The sequence below is a fragment of the Geotrypetes seraphini genome, chromosome 5 (genome assembly GCF_902459505.1).
Source record: "Geotrypetes seraphini chromosome 5, aGeoSer1.1, whole genome shotgun sequence".
In the NCBI taxonomy this organism is placed as follows: Eukaryota; Metazoa; Chordata; class Amphibia; order Gymnophiona; family Dermophiidae; genus Geotrypetes; species Geotrypetes seraphini.
The window spans coordinates 143,555,203-143,580,346 of record NC_047088.1 but is presented as its reverse complement, the minus strand read 5'-3'; the positions used below and the strand labels follow the sequence as shown (position 1 = coordinate 143,580,346).

Here is a 25,144-nt window from a genome sequence, read left to right as displayed (position 1 = left end):
GCTCACATTTAGCCGATTAATAGTGTTCCTCGATGTCAGCGCTGACGTCGGAGGGAGAGCTTAAGCAAAGCCTGCCCTCCGACGTCAGCGCTGACGTCGGAGAATACTTCCGGTCAGCTATTTGTGCACGGCAGGACAGGCAGGAAACAGGAAACAAGCCTCTCGGCTCGAGCTCCGTTTTGCTGAGAAAGTTGCAAAGATGGGCTGGGAGGCAAACGCGGAACACAAAAGGGGGGAAGGAGTGCGTTTTGGACACAAAGCATGAACTTGGGAGAGAGGAAGGGAGGGAAAGAGATGCTGAGGTGGGGGATGGAATGGGTTTTTGGACACAGAAGGCATGGACTTGGGAGAGAGGAAGGGAGGGAAAGAGATGCTGAGGTGGGGGAGGGAATGGGATTTTGGACATAAGGCATGAACTTGGGAGAGAGTAAGGGAGAGAAAGAGATGCTGAGGTGGGGGATGGAATGGGTTTTTGGACACAGAAGGCATGGACTTGGGAGAGAGGAAGGGAGGGAAAGAGATGCTGAGGTGGGGGATGGAATGGGTTTTTGGACACAGAAGGCATGGACTTGGGAGAGAGGAAGGGAGGGAAAGAGATGCTGAGGTGGGGGAGGGAATGGGTTTTTGGACACAAGGCATGGACTTGGGAGAGAGGAAGGGAGGGAAAGAGATGCTGAGGTGGGGGAGGGAATGGGTTTTTGGACACAGAAGGCATGGACTTGGGAGAGAAGAAGGGAAGGAAAGAGATGGTTGTGTACACGGGGAATAGAAGAAAGGAGAATTTTTGGTCATAGGGAGGGAGTGAGGTACAGATAGTGGCATACCAAGGTGGGGGAGGGGCGGTCCGCCCCGCACCGGGTTTACATCCCAAGAGGGTGCACAGCTGGCCACCCTCCAGTGTTCTCCCTAGGCCGGCAAACTGCGGCTCTTTAGCCACTTGAGTGCCACCGCCGCCATCGGGAACAGGCCGGCGCCAAGTTCTCCCTGCTTTTTCCCTGTGGGGCCGACCAACTCTCACCACTCGCGTCAATTCTGACGTCGGAGAGTACGTTCTGGGCCAGCCAATCGCTGCCTGGCTGGCCTAGAACGTCCTCTCTGACGTTAGAATTGACGTCGGGTGGAGAGAGTTGGTCGGCCCCACGGGGAAGAGAAGCAGGGTGAACTCGGCGCCGGCCTGTTCCCGATGGCGGCAGTGGCAGCCTATTCCCCAGTGGCGGTGGCAGCATTTTCCCAATGGTGGTGGCATAGGGGAGGGCAGGGAGAAAGAAAGAAAGGAGGGGACAGGAAGCCAGAAAGAAAGAAAGGGGGCAGGGTGAAACAAAGAAAAATGGGGCACGGAGAGAGAGAGAGAAAGATAGACATACAGAACGAAAGAGGGTGTGGAGAGAGAAAGAAAGAAGGGGGCAGGGTGAGAGAGAGAGAAAAACAGACATACAGAAAGAAAGGGGGTTTCGGAGAGAGAGAAAAAGAAAGAAGGGGCAGGGTGAAACAAAGAAAAAGTTTGGGGAGGGAATGAGGTCTGGAGGAGAGGAAGCATACAGGAGGCTGAAAGAAGGGAAGAAATATTGGATGCACAGTCAGAAGAATAAAGTGCAACCAGAGACTGATGAAATTACCAAAGGTAGGAAAAATGATTTTATTTTCAATTTAGTGATCAAAATGTGTCTGCTTTGAGAATTTATATATGCTGTCTATATTTTGCATTATGGCCCCCTTTTACTAAACCGCAATAGCGTTTTTTAGCGCAGGGAGCCTATGAGCGTTGAGAGCAGCGTGGGGCATTCAGCGCAGCTCCCTGTGCTAAAAATCGCTATCGCGTTTTAGTAAAAAGGGAGGGGGAATATTTGTCTATTTTTGTATAGTTGTTACTGAGGTGACATTGCATAAAGTCATCTGCCTTGACCTCTTTGAAAACCCGCAGAATATATATGAAAAATTAACATTTTCTCTGCGTACAGCGTGCTTTGTGTTTTAAAAATTTTATTGTTGGTAGATCATTTTGACTTGGCCACAAAGGTAAGGGGGAGGGAGGGAGGGGAGCTGCTGAAAGACATCTAGTAATCCTTGCAGGCTTGACTGTGCAGGGAATTGTTTTTGTAAAATCATGTTTTGTATGTGACTGGCATTATTTAGACTTTAATTTCTATGAATGAATAGAATGAAAATGATATAAATTACTTGCTTGTTTTTATGTGCGTGCGCTGAAGGAAAGTGGAGAGAGAGTGGGCTGAGGTCGCTGAAGGGAAATGGGGAAGAGAGAGTGGGGAGAAGACGCTGATGTATAAATTGATAATTGTATAGAATATTGTTTCTTTTTTATATTCATCCATAGCTGCATGTTAATGATGTGCTCATATGCACTTATTTATCATCATAACATATACATCATCATTAACATGCAGCTGTGGATGTGTAAGGACAGGCTGAGGAGGATGGATGGGATGGAAGGAAGGTGCACATATCAACATATCGTACATTTTTAACATGCATGATGCAGCTATAAGCAAGCTGAGGAGGATGGGATCATACAGATGTGTATGTTCAGATATGCGCTCAGATGTGTAGTTTTTTCTGATATATTTATTAAGCTTACAGTATTTATAAAAACACATTTAATACTTGTTACAAAAAATATTGTGCAATTGTGATCTACTTCTGGCCTACAAAGGTCAAAAGAAATCTTTAACTGAGATTTTACATTCAAAAGTGAATTATAGCTACTAGCACTATTATTTATTAGTTATTTATTATGCAGATGTTTGTTAGTTTGTTATTAGTTCAGTATTAGACATATGTTAGTTTAGAATAGATAGGTATAGATTAGTTTAGGTTAGGGCCCTGCTGAAAGAGTCTGACGTGGTTGCAGGCTTACAAATCTTTTGGTCAAAGAGTGCGGTGACAGAGAAAAGTATGTGTGTATTCGGCCCATGGAAGAAGGGGGGAGTCGGGGGGGGGGGCTGGGATGCGTGGGGGGCCCAATAGGATTGCTCAGTAAGGGGCCCAGAAATTTCTGATGGCGGCCCTGCCCGACACACTCTACTCCCCCCAAAACTTTTCTTCCTCTCTCCCTTCCTGCCCCCGCCCTCCCCCTCTGCTGAAGCTACCACCGCCGATTTCTCCCTGTCTCACCTCTGAAGCCAACCCTACCACCTGACACACTCCATTCCCCCCAAAACTTTTTTTCTCTCTCCCTGCCTGCCCTCTCTGCTAAAGCCACCACTGCCGATTCCTCCCTGCCCCACCCCCAAAACTGACCCTGCCACCCGACATGCTCCATTCCCACCCCATGCAGCTGCCGCAACAGGAATGGGCCAGGCGTGTGCAGCGACACTGAAGAGAAAGTTCCAAGCTAGCCAGGTAGCGATTGGCTGGCCAGGACTCTTCTCTCCAACGTCAGAATTGATGTTGGGGAAAGGCTTGTGGGCTGGCCGCGTGCAGTCGCACGTGCCTGGCCAGTCCCTGTTGTGGCGGCGGGGGTGGAAATGGAGCTTGTTGGGTGGCAGGGTCGGCTTCAGGAGTGGGGCAGGGTGGAATCGGCATCAGCTTCAGCGGTGGTGGCTTCAGCAAAGGGGGGGAGTCAGGCAGGGAGAGATCCCAGGAGGTGGCCAGCTCACGTACCACCAACAGGCGGACCCCAAGTTTAAAAACACTGCATTAGACTAAAAGTAATTAGGAGTGAAGTAGCACTAAAAGAAATTTATATCACTTGAACAGAACAAAAATACCTCTACACTGGGAGCAAGGTGTCTGTCTTCTAACCCAGCTTAAACTATTTTCTAGCCAGGATAAAGCGCTAAATGACCAAAGAACACAGGTGATTATTTGCTTTGGCTAAGCTTGCAATCCAGATCTTGGTGATAAGAAAGAAATATAGCTTAACTACTGTACCCTGGTAAATGATGAAACAGTCCTTTGGCAAATCTGAACGTGTAATGCACCCTTCATCAGCCCCTAAGAGGTATAGCACTCTTGGAGGGTCGCTCCGTATAGAATCCACACCTGGTTTGTAACCCAGATCCAGAGCTGCCACTTGGCTTGCAACTCTGCAGAAACAAACACAAAATAGCAGCAATGAAAAACAGGGCAGCTGATCAATAATACCATTGGAATAGTGTCCTTCCTTGGGGTTCAGAGACTAAAGTCACTCAAATTAGCTTACTTGGGTGCAGAACCCTCATTACCTTCCAACTAAGCAAACTACATACTCTCTAGCACCAGAATCTGTTTATTGCAATTTAGAGAACTGCACTGGCATTAATGAATTCCAAATTAGCTAACAATAACAAACCTGTGAAGGATGTTTAGGACCTTCCAGTCTTCAGCAACTCCACTGCTTGCTCTAGCACTATGTGCAATAGCAGAAACAGCTGCATGCACAGCTGCTCCATCCCTGCGTTGGAGAGTACTACTGCCCACGACAACCATGGGCTTTTTGGCCTGGCTCAGAACCTGAGACAGCAAAGAAGCAAAAGTGAACATAATTATGGTATACGGTATATGGGCAATTAGTCCACAAAAATTACCAGCAGTCTAGCTTGTGAACTTACAAGGAAATTTACATGTATTACAGTGCATTAAAATGGTGTTTTCTCGCATCAGCTCCACAAAGCATTCCGTGTGCATGCAAGAATTTGACGATTTCAAAATGCTTTGATTTTAGAAATACCCTGCAAAATCACTCTCTAAACAAATAGTAATTGTATGGTGTAAATTTTTTTTTTTATTTCATGAACAGCAATTTAAATTAATTTTATCCAATTTGGGCAAGACACTGCTTTAGCTATAATACAGGACAATATTCAAAGGCAATTATGTGTTCACTAGTAGCCACTGAGCATATAACTGCCTTAGCCATGTATTTAAAAGCTATGGGCATCGGGCCATTTAAATTGCTAAGTGACTTGATACTCTCCACATGTGCCAGATTTGAGGAAAGGCAAAAGTGAGCTAGTAGATTAAATGGATAGCATTGGCATTCAGATGCTCTCTGGATAACTTTTACATTTTATTTAGGCGTGCTGAACAGCAGGCCTAAACTAAATTTGTACTATCTGCATATCTGCAAAAAAGTTTATTTATAGAATTTCCCAATCCTATAGTCCAAAATTTCCCTCTTCAAGCTCAAGTCTCCCTCCCCCTCCTCAACGCCACATTTCCCTGTATGTCACTGTACTTCTGGAGATAGCCACCCTTCCCTCTCCCCTCCCCCCCAAAGAGATCATGTTGCAAGAGGAAGAGGAAGAGAACCATTACACATTGGGTCACTTCCTTCTCTGCTGGCTTAGATGGGACAGCTTATATGAATTGCAAGGATCTGGCAGTTCACATAAGAAGTCGAGTCTAAGCCAAGCAAGGAGGAAGTGACCCAATGTGCAGCAGTTCATGTCTTCCTCCTGCCATGCGATCTCTGCGGGGAAGGGAAAAATGACTTGATGCCGGCACTGAGCAGAATTTTGCACAATATTAAAGAGAGATACTATATGGATAGTTGATGAAAAAATGTACTGAGTTAAGCAAAGGTGCTTAAGTTAGAATGATCACCATGCTGGCTGAAAATCCAAGCCATAGTATCATGAGTTTTTTTTAATGCACCCAGTCAATGTACAATAGTGATACCTAGTGGACGCAGGCTGTTCATACACAAGGCTCAAGGAAACTGAAATCATGTGGCCTATGGCCATGAACTGTGCTGCATTTGTTGAATGCTACAAATAGAGGGACCCCCCCCCAAAGTGTCCATATACAGTGGTGCCTCGCATAACGGACGCCTCGCACAGCGAACGCTGCGCACAACGAACTTTATGTCTTGATCCGTACAACGAACTTCGTTTCACACAACGAAGTCGCCCGAGCTGCATCCTTCCGCGCAGGCACTGCGCTTAACTGCCCTCTCTCCGCCTGGTTCCCTCTTGCCCCCCCCCCCCCCGACTCCCCGACACGATCGGGGCAAAAAGGAGCCCAAGCCCTCTTGCCCCGCCGATTCCCCAACTCCCCACACAATATCGGGCCAGGAGGGAGCCCAAGTCCTCCTGGCCACGGCGACCCCCTAACCCCACCCTGCACTACATTACGGGCAGGAGGGATCCCAGGCCCTCCTGCCCTCGACGCAAACCCCCCCTCCCCCCAACGACCGCCCCCCCCCAAGAACCTCCGACCGCCCCCCCAGCCGACCCGCGACCCCCCTGGCCGACCCCCACGACACCCCCAACCCCCTTCCCCGTACCTTTCTGTAGTTGGCCGGACAGACGGGAGCCAAACCCGCCTGTCCGGCAGGCAGCCAACGACGGAATGAGGCCGGATTGGCCCATCCGTCCCAAAGCTCCGCCTACTGGTGGGGCCTAAGGCGCCTGGGCCAATCAGAATAGGCCCGGGAGCCTTAGGTCCCTCCTGGGGGCGGGGCCTGAGGCACATGGGCCCAACCCGACCATGTGCCTCAGGCCCTGCCCCCAGGAGGGACCTAAGGCTCCCGGGCCTATTCTGATTGGCCCAGGCGCCTTAGGCCCCACCAGTAGGCGGAGCTTTGGGACGGATGGGCCAATCCGGCCTCATTCCATCGATGGCTGCCTGCCGGACAGGCGGGTTTGGCTCCCGTCTGTCTGGCCAACTACAGAAAGGTACGGGGAAGGGGGTTGGGGGTGTCGTGGGGGTCGGCCAGGGGGGTCGCGGGTCGGCTGGGGGGGCGGTCGGAGGTTCTTGGGGGGGGGCGGTCGTTGGGGGGAGGGGGGGTTTGCGTCGAGGGCAGGAGGGCCTGGGATCCCTCCTGCCCGTAATGTAGTGCAGGGTGGGGTTAGGGGGTCGCCGTGGCCAGGAGGACTTGGGCTCCCTCCTGGCCCGATATTGTCGGGGAGTTGGGGAATCGGCGGGGCAAGAGGGCTTGGGCTCCCTTTTGCCCCGATCGTGTCGGGGGGGCAAGAGGGCTTGAGCTCCCTCTTGCCCCGATCGTGTCGGGGAGTCGGGGGGGCAAGAGGGCTTGAGCTCCCTCTTGCCCCGATCGTGTCGGGGAGTCGGGGGGGGCAAGAGGGCTTGAGCTCCCTCTTGCCCCGATCGTGTCGGGGGTGCCAGGGACCACACGGAGTCACCCACCGTACCACCCGATTCGGGTAAGCGCAGGTATCGGTGGGTGGCTTATTTGCGGGGGGGTGCCTTATTTTACATTTTTTTCTAAAAAGGGGGGGCTGTCTTATTTGATGGCCCTGCCTTATCATCGGGGAAACACGGTAGAAAAAAAAAAAAATGAACAGTTAAGTCCCAGTTTTTGCCGCTGAGACTCTGCCCTCTCTCACTGTAAAATTAGACTCTACTTAGTCTGTCTTTAAATTTAAAAAATGTGTGTTGTTTTAAAAAACAATTATGTTTTTAGATGTATCTAAATAAAAATAGTAACCAAAAATTTATCTTTTTTTATGTCACCTTAGCATATTTTATGCTACAGAACGAATTATTTTGTTTTACATGTATTCTTATGGGAAAACGCGTTTCACACAACGAACGTTTCACATAACAAACTTGCTCCTGGAACGGATTAAGTTCGTTGTGTGAGGCACCACTGTAATTGCAAATGACTGCTGATGGTGCTATAACCGCAGAAAGGATGGGCCTGATTAAATTGAAGTCTAAAGCAGAAGGACGAGACTAATGACAACAACTCTTCCTTTCTCCCTAAAATAACCTTATTTTTCAAAACATACGTTGCCTCAAATAGCCAAATCTTTACATAAAAATGCAGATACTACGCACAGATCAAGGGTTTTCAATCAATTTTTAGAATAGCTCCAATAAATATTCATGAGATAGATTTGCATACCATGGCGGCAGTGTATGCAAATCTATCTTATGCATATTCATTGTGGCTATCCTGAAAACCTGGCTGCTTGGGTGTACCTCCAAGGACTGGGTTGAGAACTTCTGGCACAGAGAGACTGGTGGAAAGTTAATGAGGTACACTGTTCATACAGAAGAATTCTAATATCTATACTAGTACAGTATGTCACAGAAAACTATTAAAGAGATACTTAAGACCCGCTATTCCTCTAATGTAACCCAAGAAAATAATAGCAAGTACCATGTTTGCACAGAAAATGGAGCACAAAGACAAAAAAGATATTACTGAGTCCCAAATCCATAGAAAATGTGTAAGGTCTAATTAGCAATATACAATCTAACTGTGATTTTTCCACAAATATCTATTTTCACTTTCAGTCTGGCACTTAACCTCCTCCTAGTTGGTAGTATGACTCCAGAGAATTGAGCAGTTTTACAGTCTATGCCTCTTGTCTTTACCTTACTGAAAGGGTGTTTTCCAGAAGTGATTTCCTTGAGGATCTGTGGGGAATCTCCTAGGTGATCATAAGTGTAAGTCAGGTCCACCTTACTTCCCACCATAGCCACATGCAAGTCATTATGAAGCCAGCTGGAAACACAGTGAAACAAAAGAAAATTGTCACAATAAATCTGAACTGAAGATTAGGTACTTACCTCATTAATCTTCTTGCTAGTATATACAGAGTTATCAGACGTTCGGGAAAACCCAGACATGTTCTCTTTTTAGAGGACTGTCCGGGCTCCTGGACGGACTTTCTAAAACCAAGCCCCTAGCAGTTCCAGCCACATCTAGAGGGCCTCTGAGCATGTGCGGATGACATCACACATATCCACACATGCCCCAGGCCCTCCAGACGTGGCCAGAGCTGGTTGTAGAAGAGAGGAGACTTGCTAGGGGCAGGGCTGAGGTCGAAACGGGGAAGAACCGGAGGTAGAATGAGACAGGGCTTGTGGCATAACGGGGCAGGGTTATGTGTCCGGGGTTTTCTTTTTCAAAATATGGTAACCTTAAGTATATAGGAACATCAGTCTTGACCTGTGGGTTTTAGCCCTCTTTGACTGTGAAGTGTGTAGAGAGCTTCATTTTCATTTTCTTCTGCTCTGCCTCCCATCACTCTGGGCTGTGCTGACCTCCTCAGTCTGTATCAAAGCAGCTGGTCAGCCTTATAGTTTGGACAGAAGAGAGGGGATATGGGGATTCTCCCCAAAACAACTTGAGTCTGTTCTTCTTAGCAAAGACAACATGAATTACTGCAAAAACACATCTCAACAATTTGTAATGCATAAAGAGGTAGAAACAAACATGCCACCTACCTGTTGTCAAAGGCACCCTTTAGACGATGGCTCTTGGGCAAACTTATGACAAAATTGTATTTTCCTATGGGCCAATTTGGACCTCATAGGAGCATCAGGAAGGCATGTGAGCACTAATATCAAACATACTACCCAAAAACATAGTTTGCTATTATTGTTCTTTTATTGTTCCCAGCAAAGCAAAAGTCAGAAAAATAAACAGTAAAGCTTCCAGCTCAACAATCAGGAAAATAAATCTCTTCCAACAGAGTCTCTCAGGATTCACAGTTCAAGTCTAGTCTGGGCTTGCTTCATCCTCAGCCACGGAAGAAAAGAACAATCAGGTCAGCCCTAAGCCCAAAAAACTTCAGGACAGTGGCACAAGCAGTCCTCTTCCCCTACTTGGACTACTGTAACTCCCTCTACTGTCGCATCGCAGAGAAAGACCTTAAGAAACTCCAAAACACAGCAGCAAGGCTCATCCTTTGCAAAATCAAATATGAGAGGGCAATAAAGAATTTGAAAAAAAAAAAAATAAAGAGGGCAAGTCCACTGCTTAAAGAATTGCACTGGCTACCGGTTAAAAGCAGGGTCCAGTTTAAAATTGCATGTATGGGCCCATAAAGCCATATATGGAGAAAACTCAGCCAGACTCACTTCTGCCATCCCGGTCTTACAATCCTTCAATGACTTGAGGAAAACTCAACGCTGGAAGCTACCACTCCCCTCCCCACGCCAGGGCGAGGAAAGCTCTCTGAGACCACCTTTGAATTCCAAGTCTGGAAGCAACCTACGACAACTTATCACACACTTCCAATTCAGGAAGGCAGTGAAAACACATCTATTCTTTTCACTACACTGATCTGTACATGTGGTATTCACCTCTGTATCATTTCTAATTATGTAAGCCGCAATGATTCCTAGTCGACATTTGCGGGATACTAGAATCTGTATGGTATGGTTAAAAAAAAACACACAACTCCACACAAAAGGTTTAAGTCCTTTTCATGCAAGCAGACTCTTCTGCATCTTTAAACAGTCATGGCTTCAATAAGCTCCTACTTCCTTGCATCAACAGTTAAAGACTCCTCCCCACCCCAAATTTTTCCATAGGCTGTAACAGCCTTACTTACTGTACCATGCTTGTGCTGGGAAGTGCTGATCATTGAACCTCTAGACAGAGGTATGAGAAGATTTCTGTCATAGACAAGCGTTGGAGTATCCAAATAGCTTGTTTCTTCAGACTGCCATCCAATCCCCACGTGGGAAAGGACCTTCAGACCCCTCACGTGATTTTGTGGTGGGAGGAACAAAATCAGCTCTGATCCTAATGCAAAACCGCCATGGGGACCACACAGCCCATACTCATGCCCACTGTGGGTATGAGTGGGGTAAACTTGAGTGGGGTAAACCTGCTCCAAAGGGAACTGTCACTGAGCCTCTAAACTGTTAGTGCAGGTTGACCACACAGGAATACTGTAAAGTAGGTGCTTGTGGGCTACAGACTTCTATCCTGAGAGTCTGTATCTTTTTGTTGTCAGAGATATCCTGAAGAACTGGGAACCTCTGAAGCACCAAAAACCTCACGATTGGATGAATACCTGAGCGAAAAAAGAAAATAAACTTGAGAAGAACAGACATGTGTAGATAAAGACTTAGGAGATTTTTTTTTAATATAGCCTTCAATCCTTAACCCTACTCCTCTGCCCTCCAACCCAGCCAGTTGATTAACCGTTCCCCTTAATTGTATCCATGACATTCTGTTTGTCTGTCTTGGCTGTTTAGATTGTAAGCTCTTTCGAGCAGGGACTTTTTTTTTTTCTTTGCGACTCTGTACAGGGCTGTGTACGTCTGGTAGCACTACAGAAATAATTAGGAGGTTCAGCACAGCCCAGAGCAGAAATTAAAATGAGGCTCTCTATACACTTCAGTCAAAAAGGATTAAAACCCACAGATCAAGACTGATGTTCCTATTGAACTAGAAAAGAGCTTTATATTTAAAGAGCATTCTGATCATAAAAACAGCTTAGAACACAAGAATCACAAGCTTCTGATGCCATCCAAAATTACTCAACACTCTGGCATACTCTGATGGCTTTAAACTCGGGAGAAACCCAAAGCTGCAGTTTTGTTTTTCACTTTCTTTTTTTTTTTTAATTTTTATTTATAAAATTTTCATTCTTACAATAAATAAATAGCATAATATTTAGTTTATAATAATTATAGTTGTATGTACAATATCATATCATATATATTGAATCCCTTTCCCCTGTTATTTGTTTTTTCATTTTTCCTCATATTAATTTCTATATTTCCCTCCCTAACTCTATATTATTATTATCAATGTGTTAAGATATCTGATCTTTCTGTCGCTAGTGCTGTTTAGCACTGTCTTCATCGGGACAGGCAGTCCCGCAGCAGCCCGACCCAGCCAGCTGAGAGGGTCCTCTGGGTCCTCCGGGGAGCCTTAAAACTCGGAGCAGCCGCCGAGGGAGCCTGTCGCTAGTGCTGTTTAGCACTGTCTTCATCGGGACAGGCAGTCCCGCAGCAGCCCGACCCAGCCAGCTGAGAGGGTCCTCTGGGTCCTCCGGGGAGCCTTAAAACTCGGAGCAGCCGCCGAGGGAGCCTGTCGCTAGTGCTGTTTAGCACTGTCTTCATCGGGACAGGCAGTCCCGCAGCAGCCCGACCCAGCCAGCTGAGAGGGTCTTCTGGGTCCTCCGGGGAGCCTTAAAACTCGGAGCAGCCGCCGAGGGAGCCTGTCGCTAGTGCTGTTTAGCACTGTCTTCATCGGGACAGGCAGTCCCGCAGCAGCCCGACCCAGCCAGCTGAGAGGGTCCTCTGGGTCCTCCGGGGAGCCTTAAAACTCGGAGCAGCCGCCGAGGGAGCCTGTCGCTAGTGCTGTTTAGCACTGTCTTCATCGGGACAGGCAGTCCCGCAGCAGCCCGACCCAGCCAGCTGAGAGGGTCCTCTGGGTCCTCCGGGGAGCCTTAAAACTCGGAGCAGCCGCCGAGGGAGCCTGTCGCTAGTGCTGTTTAGCACTGTCTTCATCGGGACAGGCAGTCCCGCAGCAGCCCGACCCAGCCAGCTGAGAGGGTCCTCTGGGTCCTCCGGGGAGCCTTAAAACTCGGAGCAGCCGCGGTACGCGGCCCGCGGTCGTGAGCCTCGGGTCGCGAGCCGAAGGGGCGTGGCTAAAGGGGCTAGCCCCTTTTGAGCCCCTTCGGAGCCTAAGAGGAGCAGGGAGCAGGACTACCATTTCTTCAGCATGGGTAAGAGGAAAGCTAAGGCAATACCATCTGCTGCAACAACAGGCCCAATGGATCGCCATCTTGTGGTTCCCATCTTGCCTCCTGTTGAGGAACAGGTAACATTTAATATTCAAGCTGTTTCCTTATCTTCTGGGGAACCAACACCACCTCCTCAACCATCATATTCCTTACGGCTAGAAGAATCTCCTTCCCCTTTTAAGGAAGGAATAATTTCTTCTTCCCTTCAATCATTGTCAGTATCTGGTCTGGAGGTTTCAGGACAGTCCCTGGGGCAAGCTAAAGAACTAACCCCAGTACAGATGAGTACTGGGCAAAGCTCAGATGCTCTCCCCAGGGATAAGGTGATCACTCTAAATGATGTTTGGCTTAGTATTAACAGAATAGAGTCATCTTTGCAAAAAACCGTTTTGAATTTATGTCAATTTTCATCTGATGTAACTGTGAAAATTAAAGAACAAAATAATAAAATTGGAGAAACAGCTGTAAAGGTTGAAAAGTTAGATCAGGCAGTAGGTAATTTACAAGCTAGTGCTGTTTCTAATATAAAGGATAGTATGATGTTACATACTAAGTTAGAAAAAATGGAAAATGCTATTAGAGTTAAAAATCTTCGCTTACTAAATTTTCCTACCACACATTACCTTTCTGCAATGGAACTTTTGAAAATGTATTTAAGGGAGATATTACATTATAATAAAGTGGAGACCTTTGAGGTCGATAATTTATATTACATCTCAAGAGATTCCAAAGAAAAGGTAGAGGAAGGTGGAATGGATAGAATAGTATCACCAGAGAGTCTGAATGTATCACAGTTTTTGGAGTCTTCTAAAGACATAATTGAGAAACGAGCAACTCTTCTCGTGACCTTCAAGACAGAACTTGAGAAACAAGATATTTTGAAACTATATTTCCTGAAAAAGCAAGAGATGTTTTGTGGTCAACGGGTGATAATTTTTCCAGATGTCTCTAGACAAACCCAGTTTAAGAGGAAACAGTTCCTTCAGCTAAAGCCTAAGGTCTTGGCAGTCGGAGCTACTTTCTTCTTAAAATTTCCATGTAAATGCCTGATATCATATGGAAATGATAAATATGTGTTTTTTGATCCAGCCCAGGTAGAAGATTTTATCAAAGAGAAACCTTTGTTGAAAGTTTAATTCCTTAATTTGGTTTACTTTTGGAGGATGATGTGTATTATATATAATAGCCATTTGCCTGTTCCTAGAAAGTAGATAGAAAGATTTGCTTTGATGATGTTTTATTTGTACTGGCGATCAGCTTTAATGTGGACTAGGATATGGTTGAATTAGTTTTCTTATATTATGTTAATTCCCATTTGGGAATTTACATTTTGTATTTTTTGTATTTTTTTTGTGTTCATTCATGTATGTTTGTTACAGAGATATTGTAATGAATAATCCAATAAATAAAGGGAAAAAAAAAAAAAAAAAAGATATCTGATCTTTAGAATATTTTGTCAATGGATCCCATATTTTCTTAAAATTTTTTATATTTCCTTGTTGTAATGCTAATATTTTCTCCATTTTGTATATGTGACACACCGAGTTCCACCAGAATGTATAATTTAGCTTGGTATAATCCTTCCAATTTTGTGTGATTTGCTGCATGGCAACTCCTGTCAATATTAAAAGCAATTTGTTATTGTTTGCTGATATTGGACTTTGTGTTCTCATTGCAGTACCAAATAATATGGTATCATATGAGAGACCAATATGATTTTCTAGTAATATGTTAATTTGGGGCCAAATTAAATTCCAAAAGGCTTTTATGCAAGGACAAAAAAAAATTAAATGATCTAATGTCCCTACTTCTATTTTACAATGCCAGCATCTATTAGATCTAGTATTATCTATTTTTTGCAAGCGCGTCGGGGTCCATAACACTCTATGTAATAAAAATATCCATGTTTGACTCATAGATGCTGACTTTGTTAATCTTAATCTCCAGGACCAGAATCTTGGCCATTGAGATGCAGAAATTGTCTGTCCAATCTCAATGCTCCAAATATCCCTAAGTCCAGTTTTCTTTTTTTTATTTAGAAATCCATATATTAATTTATACCATTTTGCGGCTTGGTGTCCCAAGAAATCCGCCTGGAAACATAAAACTTGCAAACTATATTGGGTATTAAGATCTTTCCATTCAGGGAACCCTACCTGAATGGCTTGCTTCAATTGCATCCATTTAAAATATTGTGTTTTATTTAGTCCAAATTTATTTTGCAATTGTGAAAAACTAAGCAAGGAACCTTCTGATATGACATCATTCAATGTTCTTATTCCTGCATTTATCCATTGTTTCCAGAAGATTTTAAATCCGCCAATTCTGATCCTGGAGTTTACCCATATTGATTGATTTAGAGATTTAGCTATTGGTTCTGGTGATAGGTTACTTATGTATCTCAATGTTTTCCAAGTATCTAAAAAGATTCTGTTATCTTTATATCTCCTAGGCATTGTTATGGTAATTAGATGTTCTGGATATAAAGGGAACAGGAGCTGCCATTCTAAATACAGCCAATCTGGTACATTTTCCATGAGATCTGGGAGGATCCAATACATACCCTGTCTTAAAATATAGGCTTGATGATACCTATAAAAATTTGGAAAATTTACCCCCCCTTCCACAATTGGTCTTTGTAATGATACTAAAGCGATTCTTGGTCTTTTCCCAAACCAAACAAATTTTGTAAGAATATTGTTAAGTTTTTTATAAAATGACCCCTGAAAAAATATTGGTATCATACTCATTTGATAACAAACCACAGGCAATACCATCATTTTAATTGTTTGAATTCTTCCCCACCAAGAAAGATGTAATGGATTCCATTGCTCACACATTTCTGTTATTTTTTTCAATAAAAGTTTTTCATTCTCTTTGACTGTGTCTTCTATTGTATTTTTGATCATAATTCCTAAGTATTTTATTCCATCTTCTTTCCAAATAAATGAATATGGGTCAAATAGTCCTTTCGTACAATGAACATTAATTGGGAGGACTTCAGATTTGCTCCAATTAATTTTATATCCAGAAAAAGTGCCGAATTTCTCTAATAAATTAAGTATACATGGAATAGTAGTATCCGGTTCTCTTAAATATAATAAAATATCATCTGCATATGCAGAAAGTTTAAATTCCCAGTTGGAAAACGTGATTCCCTTTATCTCCTTAGTCTTATTTATTGCAATTAATAAAGGTTCTAAGACAATATCAAAAAGTAATGGAGACAAAGGGCATCCTTGTCTAACTCCCCTATGCAAATTAAATCTAGTTGATAAATTATTATTAATATATAATCTTGCACCAGGAGAGCTATACAATGTCTGGATCATTTTAATAAAACCGGAGCCTATACCAAACCATTGTAAAGCTTGATACATAAAATTCCATTCCACTCTATCAAAAGCTTTTTCTGCATCTAAAGATATTAGAAAAGCTGGATCATTTATATTTTTTGCTAAATTTAATGAGTGGAATGCTAGTCTAGTATTATTTGATGAATGTCTTTTAGCAATAAATCCTGTTTGATGTACATCTATAATGAAAGGAAGAGCTTTTGCCAATCTAAGTGCTAATACTTTAGCCATTAATTTATTATCCACATTTAATAACGAAATAGGCCTGTAATTTGAAACCAGAGTAGGATCTTTGTTTGGTTTTGGTAAGACTATAATTATCGATTCTGCCATAGTACCTGAAATATTTTCATTCTTTATTTGATATTGATATAAATTTAACAGATGTGGTAAAATGATATTTTGAAATGATTTATAAAATTCAACAGTATACCCATCTCCACCTGGAGCGGATCCAACTCTAAGAAACTTCAATGCTGTTTCTATTTCTTTTAAAGATATAGGATCTTCTAAACTTCCTTTTATATGATCCGGAATATTAGGTCCAAGAAAGGAATTTAAGAATGTTAATCCTTCTTGTTCTTTATTTTTATAAGAATTAGAAGTGTATAATTCTTTATAAAAATCAAGAAATTGTGTTATAATATCTTTTGTGCTGGTATGTGTGTTACCTTGTATATCTTTTATTGCAATAATCTTAGATTTTCTTTTCTTTGCTTTAAGAAAATTTGCTAATAATTTTCCCGCTTTATTTGAATTGCCATAATATTGTACTTGTTTATTGAAAATGTCTTTTCTCACATATTGAGAAGAAATCTCATTATATTTAACTTTTACTTTTAACAACTCTTGTAATGTATTGTTTTCCCATTTTTTAATTAATTTATTTTCTAATAATTTAATTTGTTTTTCCATATCTTCATATTGTTTTTTAAGTTGTTTTTTAATAAAAGCTGAATAAGAAATAATATTTCCTCTCATTGTTGCTTTAAAAGCATCCCATAAAATTTCTATATTAATGTCATCTGAAGAATTAAGTTGAAAGAATTCTTGCATTTTTACTTTAAGATCTTCTAAGAATTTCGAATCTGCTAATAAATCATTATTAAATCTCCATATTGAATTAAATTGATCAATATTATAATTCTTAAGGTTAATCCACACACCAGCATGATCTGAAATTATAATGGGATCTATAACTGCTTTTGATACACGCTGCGCTATGTTATTAGTTACAAAAATATAATCAATTCTTGAAAAAGATTTATGGACCTGAGAACAAAAAGAATATTCCCGATCATTAAAATGAAGGATACGCCATATATCTATTAAATTACAAGATTGTATTAAATTATCTAATCCTAAAGATTTTATGATTTTACTTGGTTTCTTGTCCACAATTGGATCCATTACAGCATTGAAATCTCCAGCTACTACTAAGTTAGAAGTAGCCAGTGGTAGTAATATCTGTTGAATTTGATTAAAAAACTCCATTTGGTTCGAATTAGGAGCATAAAGATTAAATAAATCCAGGGTTGTATTTCCCAGATCCATTTTAATATGTATCCATCTTCCTGAAGAGTCAGAATTTATTAATTTAAAATCAGCTTTGCATTTCTTATTTATTATTATCGCTACCCCTGCTTTCTTCCCTATTGCCGGTGAATAAAAACATTTTGATATCCATCCTTCTGTTAGCTTCCTAGATTCAGTGTCCGAAAGGTGTGTCTCTTGTAGGAAATAAATATCTGCGTTTTGCTTATGGAGAAAACCTAATAATTTTTTTCTTTTTATAGGATGATTTAAGCCATTGACATTAATTGAAAAAATTTTAATATCCATTTACTTTTGTAATTAAAATTTGACATGAAATCATATGATTATTATTTTCAGATATCCACACATTGTAATAATATATTTTCCCCATTCTCTTTCTTCCCCTCTTCCCTCCCTCCCCTCCCTTCCCCCCCAATATTATCTGTGTATGCTTGGCAACACGCATCTTAGGTCAGGTATCAAAACACTCCACAAAAGTCCATTTCCTGTTAAGATTCAGATATAAGTCACAAATATATCATATATTACTAAATAACATTAACAATCCATATAATATTTAAACATTTTGCCTTTTTTTTTTTTTCCCCCCAATGTTAAATTTAATCTTTTCAAATATTATTTTCTGTATCATTTTCATATTTTATAACTATTAGTATATCTTATTAATTCAGATAATATGAAAAATATTGTAAATTTTTTTTTTTTTTTTTAAATTCATATATATCACCTTTATATTTTCTAATTCTATTTCTTTATAATATTTTTAAGTAATATATAAGTTTATGAATATATTCTAGATCCTTATAATTCTTTTAAACTTATATATTATATAATGAGATGTTTTATTTCTTTGGAAAATAAACAATGTTTCACATATGTGTGCTACTTGTACTATGTGATTTTTTTTTTTCCCGTTCCAGAGCTTCCTTCCTTCATTATACAGAGTCATACCTCATTCATATAACATACTTCCTAGTTTCATTTTTAAGATATATCAAAGTTAAAGATGTGTCATTCCATTATCTTTATTCATCCAAGTAAATATTATTTTTTCTTCCTTTCTTCTTCTTCGTATTTTTTATATCCAGAGTATTATTCATTTCTTTTCAATAGTTTGTTAATTCCGAATAAGTTCCGGTTCCAGCGACGATCTAATTTTAGTTTATTTTGTGATCTTTCATCCGATGTAATCCTTTATCTTTTATTGTCAAGTCTAGTAGTTTATTTATTCATATTTGTTCATAGTTCATCCGGTTTTAAGAGTTATTCTTTACATGTATTTCCTTTTGCAAGGACTTCTGGGATTTGTAGTTCCATTGAATCCGAGAAAGGATTTTTAATAGGTTTATTCTTCCTGTATTGTCTTCTGAGAAGTGGGTTATATATACATACATAGATCTTCATTCATTCTTACATACATTCCATAGGAAGAAAGCTCTGGACCATGATTCAATCACATAATAGTATTTAGGATCTGCTCATTACAGCATCTGTTATTATTAATATCAATAGTTAATTTATTTATTAACTTTCTAAAACCAATTAAGGGCTTATATTTCGTTTTTATATTCAAGTTCTTATTTATTATCTAATAAATATTATATTCTTCCTTGTTTAAAAACTATATTACTTTTATCTAAGATCTTGTATACTTATATGTTAATTTATCATTTAAAGAATCATTCCATTCTAGAATGTAGGAATTTTTTGAACAGAGTCAAAAACATTCTATACCGTTTTTCATCTGCTAAATACTTATTATATTCAATCAATAATTTCAAAAAATACAAGGTGATATTAGCTCTTCTTAATACATATCATTTCCCCTACCTGTTTATATTATAAGACATTCAAACTTGACATTCATTATAATAAAATAAAGAAAATTAAGATGACATTGGCATTTCCTGGTTTAGTATATATTTTTGTAGCTCTTCAGGATTATCAAAGGTTAAAGTTTTGTTTGCTATGGTTACTTTCATATTTGCTGGGTATACAAGACCAAATTTTGCTCCCAGTTCACGTAGTTGTGGTCTCAAATCCAGCAGTTTCTTTCTTTTAATTGCTGTGCTTTTTGCAAAATCCGGGACAAAGTGAATACGGGCATCTTGATATTGTAAACCTTTATTCTGTTTTGCAAGATGAAAAATTTCCATGACCTGTTGGTGGCGTAGTAGTTTAAATATCAGTGGCCTCGGTCCTTGATGCTTTTCTGATCTCTTTGTTGGCACTCTATGTGCTCTTTCAATCTCTATGGGATATTTAGTTTGTAGAGGAAGTAGTTTTGGTAATAAGTTTTCTATAAAGGTCACCGGATTCCCCTTTTCTGCTCCTTCCGGTAAACCTATCAGACGAACATTGCTTCTTCTCTCACGATTCGAGTAATCCTCCAGTTCTTTAGTAAGTGTTTCAATTTTCTTTTTTTCAGTTTTTGTGTTTAAAATTTCTTCTTCAACAGTTATCATTCTTTCTTCTAAATCGTTAGATTTTAATTCGATTAGATCCATCTTTTTATTTAATGTTGAAACATCATCTGTTAATTCTGTAACTTTTTTTGTGAGAATTGAAAGCATTTGTTTGATTTCTTTAAGTTCTTTCATTACTTCTGGATCTGCTGTTTTGGATCCTGTCTCTTGTTCGGGCTTTGCTCTCTTGCTGCTTCCAGAGACTGTGAAGTCGTTTTTATTTTGCTTTCCTGACGCCATCGAGTTTATTTTTATCATAAATTTAATCTTAATTCTTCAAATTTTTGCGACTTTTTTATTCTTTCAAGGACTTTTTATATGGAGCTCTTCTGCTAACCGACCTCCTTCATGCGTGTCCAAGCCACGCCCCTTGTTGTTTTTCACTTTCACTCTTTATAAATGGTGATTTCAACTAGAAAATGGAAAAATTACCTGCTAATTTACTTTCTTTTAGATTCTCCAGACCAGTAGATGTTAATCTTTACGAATGGGTATATATCCAATCATGACCAGCAGGTGGAGACTGAAACCAAAACTGTGGAATAGTCCATAAGATATCCCCTTCTCTATTCTCATCAGTCTGCCGAATAGCCAAGCAGAACTAAGAACTTGAAACAGAAATAAACAATACTCCGAACAGGAGTAACAACTAACATACCCAAAAGCTGTTGGAAAATGCAGAGGAGAGATACCAGAAGGCAAATGTCCCCACAGCTCGCCAGTTAAGCCAGCCGAGCCACAGCCACTGTTCTTTAATTCTCCCTGGCCCTAGAAAAATACTAGAACCCGCAGCAAAAAACAAAACTGCCCGCGCAACAGCCCTAACAACAGACAGGGTGAGGACCTCTACTGGTCTGGAGAAGCTAAAAGAAAGTAAATTAGCAGGTAAGAATCTAATTTCTCCTTCTTTAGCACTCTCCAGACCAGTAGGGGGTTAATCTTTACGAATGGGACGTACCAAAGCAGTTCCCATCACAGGCGGGACCCCCAAAGGGCCGACACCAGAACACGCTCCCGACGCGCCTGAACATCTACCCGGTAGTGTCTGACAAAGGAATGCAAGGAAGATCAAACCGCAGCCTTACAAATGTCCACCGGAGGCACAAGCGAAGACTCAGCCCAAGAAGCCGCCTGACCCCAAGTGGAATGAGCCTTGAGAAACTTCGGAACAGGCTGCTGCCTGAGAAGATAAGTGGAAGCAATAGTCTCCTTGATTCAGCGCACAATAGTAGCCTTAGACGTGCCAGACCCCCTAAGAGGACCCACCAGAAGGACAAAGAGATGATTTGATTTCCTGATCTCCTGGGTCTGCTGCAAATAAGAGCAAAGAACCTGACTGACATCCAACTTGCGCAGCTGTTTTTGCTCAGAAGAGCCCTCCTGACTACCCAACATCGGGAGGACTACCGACTGATTGACATGAAAAGGAGAAACTACCTTTGGCAGAAAGGAAGGAACAGGCCTCAAGACAACCCGCTCCCTAGAGAACTCCAAGAAGGGAGCCCTACAAGAAAAAGCCTGTAGCTTAGAAACAAGCCTAGCGGAAGTAATGGCCACCAAAAAGCCCGCCTTTAGAGTAAGGTCCTTCAACGAGCAGCTGCCCAATGGTTCAAAAGGCGGGCACACCAGAACAGAAAGAACCAGATTGAGAACCTAGCTAGAAATAAAGTGCCGGTTAGATGAAAGATACAGTAAAATACAGTTATCTTAAAAGGGACCAGCACTAGACCAGCACTACCTCAGGATTTTTATCTATTTATTTTATTTTTTTTAACAGAACAGACTCCACAGGCTCTCGAAGCAATATGCCTTGCTTGATTTAGGGGGCAAGACTTACTGCTGAGGCTCCTCTAAAAAAATGTGGGGAGGTGGAGGAAGAGGGGAGGTTTACACCCCCGAGGTCGGACGGATCCCCAAACAGGGCCCACCCAAGCTCAATATGGCCAAAAACAGGGACTAGAAAACCCCTAAACAAATTCCAACAGCCCTACCAAGGGAGATGGGTACAGATCACTCAACACCTGCTGGAGACTGAAGTAGACTGATGAGAATAGAGAAGGGGATATCTTATGTACTATTCCACAGTTTTGTTTTCAGTCTCCACCTGCTGGTCATAGAAACATAGAATATGATGGCAGAAAAGGGCCACTGGCCCAACAAGTCTGCCCACTCTAAGGACCCTCCCCTCTAAGCACTTCCACGAAGTGATCTCACATGCTTATCCCATTTTTTCTTAAAATCGAGCACGTTGTTTGCTCTAATTACCTGAAGTGGAAGATCATTCCAACGATCAACCACCCTTTCAGTGAAGAAATACTTCCTAGTGTTGCTATGAAATCTCCCACCTCTGAGTTTCAATGGATGCCCTCTTGTTGCCGTAGGTCCTGTAAGGAAAAAGATATCTTCTTCTACCTCAATACAGCCAGTTACATATTTGAACGTCTCTATCATATCTCCCCTCTCTCTGCGTTCCTTGAGAGAGTATAGCTGCAACTTACCTAGACGTTCCTCATATGGGAGATCCTTGAGTTCTGAGACCATCCTGGTGGCCATTCGCTGAACCGACTCCACTCTCAGCACATCCTTTTGATAATGTGGCCTCTAAAATTGAACACAATATTCCAGATGAGGTCTCACCATGGACCTGTACAATGGCATTACAACTTTGGGCTTCCGGCTGACAAAACTTCTTCGGATCCAACCCAGCATTTGCCTAGCCTTGGATGAAGCTTTCTCTACTTGATTGGCAGTCTTCATATCTTCACTAATGATTACTCCTAGGTCGCGTTCTGCAGCAGTTCTTGTTAAGGTCTCACCATTAAGAGTGTAAGTACTGAATGGATTTCTGCTGCCAAGGTGTATAACTTTACATTTTTTGGCATTAAAACTCAGTTGCCAAGTTGCGGACCATTGTTCCAGTAAGAGTAGGTCCTGCATCATACTGTCGGGCATTGTGCTTTTGCCCACTATGTTGCACAGTTTAGCGTTGTTGGCAAATAATGCAATTTTGCCTCGAAGTCCATGAGGCAGGTCCTGTACAAAGATATTAAATAGGATGGGACCCAAGACCAAGCCCTGCGGCACTCCACTAATCACTTCCGATGTTTCGGAGGGAGTACCATTTACCACCACCCTCTGAAGTCTGCCACTGAGCCAGTCTTTAACCCATGCCATCAATGTTTCCCCTAATCCCAACGAACTCATCTTGTTCAATAACCTACGGTGTGGGACACTGTCAAAAGCCTTACTAAAGTCCAAGTACACGATATCCAGGGACTCTCCCATATCTAGCTTTTTCGTTACCCAGTCAAAGAAACTGATCAGATTGGATTGGCAGGACCTTCCTTTTGTAAATCCATGTTGGTGGGGATCTCTTAGTCTCTCATCGTTTAGGATCGTATCTAATTTGTATTTAATCAATGTTTCCATAAGTTTACACACTATCGATGTGAGACTTACCGGTCTGTAATTTTCAGCCTTTGTTTTGCATCCCTTTTTGTGCAGCGGAATGACGTTAGCTGTTTTCCAGTCCAATGGGACTCTTCCTGTACACAGGGAAAGATTGAAGAGCGTAGCTAACGGTTCCGCAAGGACATTTCTCAACTCCCTAAGTACTCTGGTCCCATGGCTTTGTTCACTTTGAGCCTTGATAGTTCTTGGTAGACGCTGCTGGCGGAAATTCAAAATTCCAGAACGGATCGTTTGAGCTCTCCCTTGCCTGCAGCTGTGGACCGGATCCCGGCGTCTCGCAGGTAAAGACTGAGCAGAAGTATTCATTGAGTAGTTCGGCTTTATCGGAGTCCGATTCTACATATTTACCGTCAGGTTTCCTAAGGCGCACTATCCCATCTGTGTTCCTTTTCCTGTCACTAACATACCTGAAAAAGAATTTATCCCCTTTTTTGATATTCTTTGCTAGATTCTCTTCCATCCGAAGTTTGGCATCTCTGACTGCTGTTTTGACAGTTCTAGATTTCATCTGATAGTCTTCTTTAGCTTCTAGTCTTTCTGATTGTTTGAAGGATACAAATGCTCTTTTCTTCTCTTTCATGAGTTCCGAGATCTCTGCGAAGAACCACTGAGGTTTATTATTTCTCCGCCGTTTACTCACTGTTTTTATATAGAGGTTGGTTGCTTCCTGTAGTGTAGATTTTAGAGTAGACCACAATACCTCCACACTATCTTTTGTATACTGATTTTACAGCGTCTCGTAGACGAAATTTCCCATGCTCTTGAATTTAGTACCTTTAAAGCTAAGAACCTTTGTGGATGTGTTTGATCTAGTGAAATCTTTCCTGAGGTGAAACCACACCATGTTGTGGTCACTGGAGGCTAATGCTTCGCCCACTGAAACTTCTGTGACACTATCTCCGTTGGTGAGTATCAGGTCCAGTATCGCTTTATCCCTAGTGGGCTCCAATACCATCTATTTGAGTCGTGCTCCTTGTATGGAAGTTAGTAGCCTCCTGCTGCTGCTGGTCGTAGCGGAAAGTTTGTTCCAATCGTAAAGCTTAACCTCTACTGGTCTGGAGAGTGCTAAAGAAGGAGCAGATATCTCAAGTCACAACAATAAAGAACAGAGGGACCAACAGTAAATTTAATGATCCTTCTGGTGTTTCAATAACTAGTCAAAATGAACAATAGGGTGGGTGGTAGGGGGGTTATTGATTTTACTAGATGTTTATATGGCAGATATCAAAGTGCTATTCTGGAATAATTTGTTGTAATATACTCTTTTGTGCACTTGTTGTTTAATTTGAAAACGAATAAAGAATTATAAAAAAAACCAAAAAGAACAATAGAATTCTTACCAGCAAATAGAAGGGTTCACAGATAAATAAAAATTGGTTCATGTGAAGTATAATTTCTATTTGGGAGAAATTACTATTATAGTGACTTAAAAAATGAGCCAAGAAATCAAACCTCTTTCGAATCCTAGCATTGAAGAGAGGTGCTTCGAAGCGTGGGTTAGTGCCAACCAGAAGTAGCAAATCTGCCTCTTCCACACCAGCAATTCGAGAGTTCAGCAGATAGTTGGAACGCAGATCTGTGCTGTAATAGAGACACAAAACCATCACATTGAAAGCACTGGGAGGGAGTAAAGGTGGCTGATGTCTATGGGATATGAGTGAAGCTCTCTTTCTAAAACTGAATCCAATCAAGATGCTTGCCTGACTTGACACTTTCATGGAATTATATATATTTTGTTGTTAAATACTTACCCTGCTCCAGCAGTGGGGAAGAGCTCCTCTGTACATAGAACATCTGAGTTTAGTCTGTTCAGCAGATCTTTTAGTGCTATCAGTGCTTCTGCATCCACTAGCCCTCCAGCAATAGCAGCTACATCTTTGCCCTGGACACTCTGTAG

The 25,144-nt window shown here is 41.7% G+C and overlaps 1 protein-coding gene across 2 annotated transcripts in view; it reads right to left on the bottom strand.

Moving 5' to 3' along the window:
* The window catches only part of NDUFS1 (NADH:ubiquinone oxidoreductase core subunit S1), a 178,254-nt gene that overhangs the window by 44,493 nt on the left and 108,617 nt on the right, over positions 1 to 25,144 (bottom strand). For both annotated transcript variants that reach the window (XM_033944300.1, XM_033944299.1), the window contains exons 11-15: positions 24,999 to 25,144; positions 24,700 to 24,828; positions 8,281 to 8,410; positions 4,289 to 4,449; positions 3,889 to 4,043 (exon numbers count right to left, since the gene is read on the bottom strand). In XM_033944300.1, coding sequence (XP_033800191.1) covers positions 3,889 to 4,043; positions 4,289 to 4,449; positions 8,281 to 8,410; positions 24,700 to 24,828; positions 24,999 to 25,144 — 721 coding nt within the window. The remainder of the gene's footprint in view (positions 1 to 3,888; positions 4,044 to 4,288; positions 4,450 to 8,280; positions 8,411 to 24,699; positions 24,829 to 24,998) is intronic.